General features: G+C 38.0%; 2 protein-coding genes across 2 annotated transcripts; both read left to right on the top strand.

The window, feature by feature from the left end:
• Positions 1–477: 477 nt before the first annotated feature.
• Positions 478–939, top strand: LOC140037832 (uncharacterized). Its single transcript, XM_072082974.1, has one exon. The coding sequence runs from the start codon at positions 478–480 to the stop codon at positions 937–939; it is 462 nt and encodes a 153-aa protein (XP_071939075.1).
• A 2335-nt stretch (positions 940–3274) lies between these two features.
• Positions 3275–4363, top strand: LOC113734711 (BURP domain-containing protein BNM2A-like). Its single transcript, XM_027261367.2, has one exon. The coding sequence runs from the start codon at positions 3373–3375 to the stop codon at positions 4213–4215; it is 843 nt and encodes a 280-aa protein (XP_027117168.1). The 5' UTR covers positions 3275–3372; the 3' UTR covers positions 4216–4363.
• Positions 4364–7300: the final 2937 nt, after the last annotated feature.

The raw sequence follows: 7300 nt of genomic DNA, 5'->3' as shown, positions 1-7300 counted from the left end.
TCACCCTTTTGATGCTCCTAAGGTAGCCAGAGTTTTCCTGGACCATGTCAGTAAGCCACATGGCATACCTCAGAGTATGATCTTAGACAAAAATAAGATCTTTATCAACCAGTTCTGGACTGAGTTATTCACACTACTGGGGGCAGGACTGAACCTGAGCACAGCTTACCACCCCTAGATAGATGGTCAAACTAAAAGGGTAAACCAGGTGTTGGAAATGTATCTCAGGTGTATGACTCACCTGAAACCTAAGAGGTGGAACTCATGGCTATCCTTAGCTGAGTGGTGGTATAATACTACCTACCACACTGCTGTACAAATGAGTCCATTCAAGGCTTTGCATGGAACTAAACCCCCCCCCAGCTAGCCTTTGGCCCCTATATGCAAGCTAAAGTGGCAATAGTGGAAGACTGCATGAGAGACAGGAAGAAAATGGATGAACTATTGCAATATAACCTGAAGGCTGCTTAGGAGAGGATGAAGAAATATGCTGATGAGCACAGGAGTGAAAGGGAGTTCCAAGTAGGAGATTGGGTTTACTTGCGATTACAACCTTACAGACAATCAACTGTGATGATCAGGAACAATACCAAGCTATCTGCTAAGTACTTTGGCCCCTACCTGATAGAAGAGAAGATTGGAAAGGTGGCCTACAGGGTCAGACTGCCTGCTGCATCAAAGATACACCCTATATTTCATGTATCTTTGCTGAAGAAGAAACTAGGAGACAAGGCAACCCCTATCCTGCAACTGCCAGACACGGATGAAAGGGGGCAGATTAGAGTGGAGCCAGTGGCATTACTAGGCAGGAGGATGATTAAGAGAAAGAATGCTCCTGTAACTCAATGGCTAATTCAATGGTGGAGAATTGAACCTGCAGAAGCAACTTGGGAGGATGTTGTGATGATAAGGGAGAAGTTTCCTCAATTCCAATCTTGAGGACAAGATTCTTGCGAGGAGGAGGCATTGTAATGCAGTAAGAGAGCTGGACTGAAGTTGAAGGCACAAGCTAGGAAGCAGGAACGAAGAAGGCGTGAATATCAGAAGCTGAAAGTGTGATCATTGAGTAGGAGGATCACCAAAGGCGTGCTCTCAAAATCACGCCTTTTCTGGGTTTCATCTGTTCTAACAGAAGCCAAGAATCGCAACTTGCAGCTGCAATTGGACACGTGTTTAATTCTGATTGGTTTAGTTAGTAGTTTGTTAGAAATCGATAGCATTATAAGCGGGCCTGTCTGCTTCATTTTAGTCAGCTTTTTAGATCATTCTTTCCTGATTTGTTTGTAATACTTGGGGTGCAATCCCCGTTTTTTTCCCTCCCAAATTTTCCTTCAGATTCTTTCACCTTCTTTGCTTAATTCATTCTCTCTGATCTTGTAACTTGTCATTAAAGATACATTAATGAAAGTGAGTTCATTACAATCACTGTTCCATTGATTATTTGCTGAGATTTTGTTCCCATTTGAATTTGATTCATTTTAAATTGCTGCAATTCGGGTTTCTGTACCATAACATTCTGTCTCTTTGTTCTACTGCTTCTAATAATTAGGCAGCAAGAACATAAATATAAAAATGGCCAAGCAATGGAGAAGAGGTAAATATTGCAAAATCTATACCATGACCCTCTAATTATTGATGTGATTATAAATTATACCCTCAGCTTATACAAAATTTTTAACTTAGGCAGAAAGGCTTGGTATTGGGGACTTAGGTAGTGCACACCTGTGTATGGGCTTTAGTTGTAGCATTACCAAGTATTCAAGGTTTTTTGCAGAGAAAAATAGCCATGGAAACTATGACCTGAACATGAGAAGAAAAGCCATGAGGTACCAAAAAAAAAAAACCTTTCTTTATCAGGAAACTTTAATACTGTTAAATGCAGAGGTAGAGACAATTTAAAATTCAAGTCGCGGCCCCAATAATTCGTGACCAGTTTTATTATAAGATATATATTAGCGGATTTAGCCATTAAAATATCGTCCAGCGGCGAAAATGATAGTATGATCAGCTGCCGCAAACGATAACTGATTATCCCTTGCTGGATGTAAAGCGTTCCAGGCTAAAGAAAAAGTTGTTCAAAGAATTTGACAGGACTTCCATATTGGGGGACAATTTGGAAATAAATTACTCATAACCATACTTACGCATGATGTCAATAGCACATATAATTTCTTTTTTCGGTACAATGGAGGGGCCTGAGGACGGTTAAACCGCAACTTAGCAGATATTAATTTCGAATGTCTCGAAAGCAAAAGGCAACAAAATGTCAATAATTGAGTAATTTAAAATTCATTTACAGTGAATTTCAAAATATCAATAATTGAGATGATTCAATCATGTAGACAGCCTTGCAATTATTCTTACGATTGGCTATTTTTTAATTCTCTCTCACATGATCTTTAGGATATATGCTTATTAATCTTTGAGTTCCTATCAAGAAATTCTGCATCGATGTCTATCCACTCCCTTCTTTGTTAACTACTACTACTGAAGTATATCAAGCGGAGTCATAGCCATTTGCAAACTTCAAGCTCAGCTTTCAGAGATGGATTCCAGATTTGCTTCTTTGATTCTCTTCCTTCATCTGTTGTTTCTGCTGGTAACATAAAACATGCTACAACATTTTCTTAAATTATTCTACTTCATTTGCCAGTCTGCTAGCTAATATGAATATGCGCCTTAAATTTGCCCAAGTTTTTTTGACGTGGTAGGTTCTCTAACTGTGAGATGGTAATATACCTAGTCTAATTGTTACATCGTTTCCTGTCGGATTTCTACTGTGTTCTAGGAATTTGAGCCCAAAATTCTGATTTCGTTGAGAAAGAAGCAAAGGAAAAATTGATAATGTCCTTGTACATGTGCTCAATTTCGATTGATTTTTTTTTTGTTCCCCTGCTTCATCATTTGGTGTCGCTTTGCTGTTAACATATGCTTGAAAAACTGAATTGATACTTACTGTAAAAATATTTCCAAGTTCTACAGTCTAGCGGAGTTGCTGGGGTACAGGACAATCAATTCTGGATATATGACAAGAAAGATGACAGCACAATTGGCAATCAATTGAGGGCTATAGATAAGAAAATTGATGCAGTGGATAATCAGGCGTGGATCTATGACGGAAAAAGTGGTGGAGTCGACAAGCAGCTGTGGATCTACGATGGGACAAATGAGGCAGTAGATAATCAGGCATGGATCTATGATAGGAGATATGATGGAGTGGCCAAACAGCTGTGGATCTTCAATGGGATAAATGATGCAGTGGACAAACAGGTGTGGATCTATGACAGGAAAAATGATGCAGTTGGTAATCAGGAGATACATGATAAACATAATGGTGATAATCAGGAGATACACAATGGAATAAATGATGCAATGGACTATGACAGAAAAATTAATGCAGTTGGTAATCAAGCATGGATATACGATAAGCATAATGGTGGCAATCAGGACATAACAGGGACAGGACATACATCATCCCACCTATATCATACGGATCCAACAGGACACACATCATCCCACTTAGATCATATGGATCCAACACTCTTAGGTTTCTTCAGATTGGAGGATTTAAAGGTAGGAAAAACAATGTTCACCAAATTCCCCAAAACAGATCCCTTGTCATCTCTTGTATTGCTGCCCAAAGCAAAAGCAGACAAAATTCCTTTTTCCTCAGTGGAATTCCCAAAACTTCTTCAATTCTTTCCCTTCTCTCAAGAATCTCCCCAGGCCAAAGCCATGGAAGATACGCTAAGAAAATGTGAAGCTAAGCCCATTAAAGGAGAGAAGAAATTTTGTTCTACATCCTTTGAGTCCATGCTTAATTTTGCCAGAGGGACACTTGGGTTGCAAAAAAACGTCAATATTCTGTCAACAGTTCACCTCACGAGATCAGTTGCCGGACTACAAAAGTACACAATAATTAAAGTTCCTGTACGAATTTCAGCACCAAAGATGGTGGCATGTCATACCATGCCTTACCCTTATACAGTTTTCTATTGTCACTCTCAAGAAAGTGAGAGTCGCGTGTATAAAGGTTCCCTGAATGGTGAAAATGGTGACAGGGTTGAAGCTATTGCTGTTTGTCACATGGATACCTCTCATTGGAGCCCTGATCACATCTCCTTCCGTGTGCTTGGAATTGAACGAGGAACTTCCCCTGTTTGTCATTTCTTTGCTGCAAATCACCTTGTGTTGGTTCCATCTACTTCAGTTTAGTCCAGAAGTTGTGCTTAAGTTGTTTGCCGTGTGGTGTTATAATTTGTTTGGTTGTGATATCAAAAGTTTCATTTTACCAACTCAAAAGGCCAGTCCTGTTGAGGTTCAATTCGACTAGCATGATGTAATATGTACAAACAGATGCATATGATGGAAATTTGAAAAGAAGATGCACTTGTCTTTTTGAAACTAGATTTTAAACGAGAAATTGCCTAATTTTGAAAGAAAAGTCATCATGCTAAGCAATCTCAATTTGTAACCTTAACCAGCAAACTGGAGTTAAAGCTTAAGGACGCCAAAGCTTTTATGTACTCCAAATATGATCAATTTCAAGCACCAGATGCGAAACCAGTAAACTGTTGTGCAAAAAAAAAAAATGAGAAGAAAAGAGAAAAGTTAAACCGCATAGTTAAGAGAGCAGGCAATCAAAAATTTTAAATGTTCATAAGCAGCTGCACGGGTTTATTAGACTATTTCTTTCATTTTCTTATTGAATTCTATGTAAACTACATTTCATGCATCTGTTGCATACATACACCACTCAAGGAGGCTAACTAATTATTAGCTGTTTCTTTATCTCTTTTAAATACAGAAACATCTACTTCTTTGACAGGAGATTTCTCTCCTAGACAATAAACTTGGCTGGTGAGATATATCATAGCGCAAAGTACATTTTACTCCCTGTGGTTTAGTATTTTTTATATAACCCTCCTATGATTTCAAAAGTTATACATAATGGTTTGGATTAAGTGTTAAAATGACGGAAATAGTCATTCATAATGGAGTCACCTAAAACATTAAAAATAACCTTATGTAAAGTTGAAAATTATTTATTAATCAAAGGGAGTTATGTATATATTTTGAAAATCATAGGCGAGTTATATGATAAAACATTAAATCATAAGAGGTTTATATGATAAAACAAAAAAATTATACGGGGTTCGTGTATCATATATTTATAAGGGTAATTTCGACATTTTTAAAAGTTTCATTACAAATGACTATTTCCGTCATTTGAATATTTTAATCCAAATCATGAGGGGGTTATGTAAAGTTTTTAAAATTATAGAAGGGTTATGTAAAAAAAAATACTAAACCATATAAAGGTAAATTGTAATGCCCTAGATTATAACATTTGCCCTAGTATCAAAATTCTTGATGAATTGCTGTTGGTCAGACTGAGACCGAGTAGTTTGAGGAATGAAGTCCTTAACCACTTAGAGGCATGGCTTCGCCTTTCATGATGTGTTCCAATACTTCGGTGGGTCCTTTCTTGCAGTGCTGAGAGTAGCAGTGCTGGCAACCTGAGACAGATGATATACAAGATAAGAAAAGCTCACAGGTCATGCTAACAAAAAACACTAGCATATCTACCCGGAGATAATCGTGTGGAAGATCTCAACAGAACTAATGCTTGGGGTGCCCAGCTAGTGATGGATAAGATCAAAATGCATACTAAAAAAAAAATGAGAAGAAGAACAAGGGGGGCATGGATATGTCTCATCATATCTTTGATCCTATTTTGCTTCTGGGCCAAAATTTCTTTTGCTGTGTCCTTTGCTGAAAAAAGTGTTGTGGTTGCTTTCTTTTGAACATTGCTTGTACTAGTTACCACGTGTAAAATTCTTGAAGAAGCAGATCGTTAGCTCTCTCTCATTTTTTTTTCCGAAACGGAATTAACACACACACACAAACAATGAACACACGCAGAGGAATGCATCGAACACACCGACCCAAACGAACAATCTAAGGTAGGATCCACGAGAAACATCCATCCAGCCAATTAGCTCTCTCTCGTTAGCTCACACACACACAAACACGAGGAATTAGCTCTCTCTCATTAGCTCACGGGTTGTCTTGTTCTTCTCACCATTTTCGATGGCATCATATGCTGGCCATACCGATTCTTTCTTCTTTTTTTAATTATTACTATTATTATATTTATTTTTTGTTAGGACAACTTATATTGATTCACTTCATTTTCTGGAGAAGAATTTATACACTTGTTTAATATCTTCTACATATGTTAGATAAGTTTGTAGCTCAGACATTCAAATTATATCGAATTATCACCCAGCAACTGCAAATGGAACAAGTAGCAGCAAAAAAGATGTGTCGCCCGTAATTTAGACTTTACGAATTATGCAAATAAATTGAGAAAATTTGTGTTCACATTTTTATTGAGAGTTTGTAGAGAGTAAGAAAGACCGAGAGACTAGATGGAATAGATAAGAAAGAGTGTTAGGAGAAGAAGAAAGAAAGGAAGGTGTAGTGCCCTGTTTTGCTGCTGCAATTTTGTTGTTAAGAAAAGAGTGAGAGAAGTTGCAAGATATCAAGAAGGGAGGGACGCAGGAGCATCACGTAGCCATGTGCACAGATTTAGACAAGGGAACATAAACAAGAGGAGCAAGCTAGAGGCTGATGGGGCTGCGGATAGCTTCAAACCGTGAGGAGTGTTCTCCACTTGAGGTGAGAGATTTTTGACAAATCTGCTATGTAATTAGTATATTATTGTTTATAAGTGTCTATATATGAGTTCTTGATGAAATCGTGGGAATTCTAAGTCAATTAGCCGTATAACATCCATGAATCAAACATTGGATTCGGAACCATTGTAGCTGCCGAAGCTGCAGTCAGCTTTGAGTTGTTGTCGGAATTAAACTGTAATATGGTGTAGAAATATTAGAATTGAACTCCGTCTGTTTTGGATGAAACGACATTATTTGGCCTTCTTTCAGTATGAATATTGCACGCCAGTTCTACGTATAAATGATTTGGTGCAGCTCCGAAATTAGCTGAAAATCAGCTCTGGCGCAGTTGTTCAGCTCCTGCTTTGATGTTGCCTTGTCTTCGTTACCCTCAAATAGGTTTTGATCATAATTTGGGAATGCATTCTCCACGAGATATTTAGTACTTTAACTGGAGTTTCCATTGCTACAATTTGCAGAGCTCAAGATATGATAAGTTGAAAAGCAAAACCGGACCAGCCTGATAAAGGTTTGACAGCAGGCTTCTCTGGATTAGGGATGTAATCGATCCGAGTTGCTCGCGAGTAGCTCAATCAATAACTTGACTTGAAATTGGT

This window comes from Coffea arabica, chromosome 3c (assembly GCF_036785885.1).
Source record: "Coffea arabica cultivar ET-39 chromosome 3c, Coffea Arabica ET-39 HiFi, whole genome shotgun sequence".
Lineage (NCBI taxonomy): Eukaryota > Viridiplantae > Streptophyta > Magnoliopsida > Gentianales > Rubiaceae > Coffea > Coffea arabica.
The sequence above is the reverse complement of the archived record's forward strand: the minus strand, read 5'-3'. Positions and strand labels throughout refer to the sequence as shown.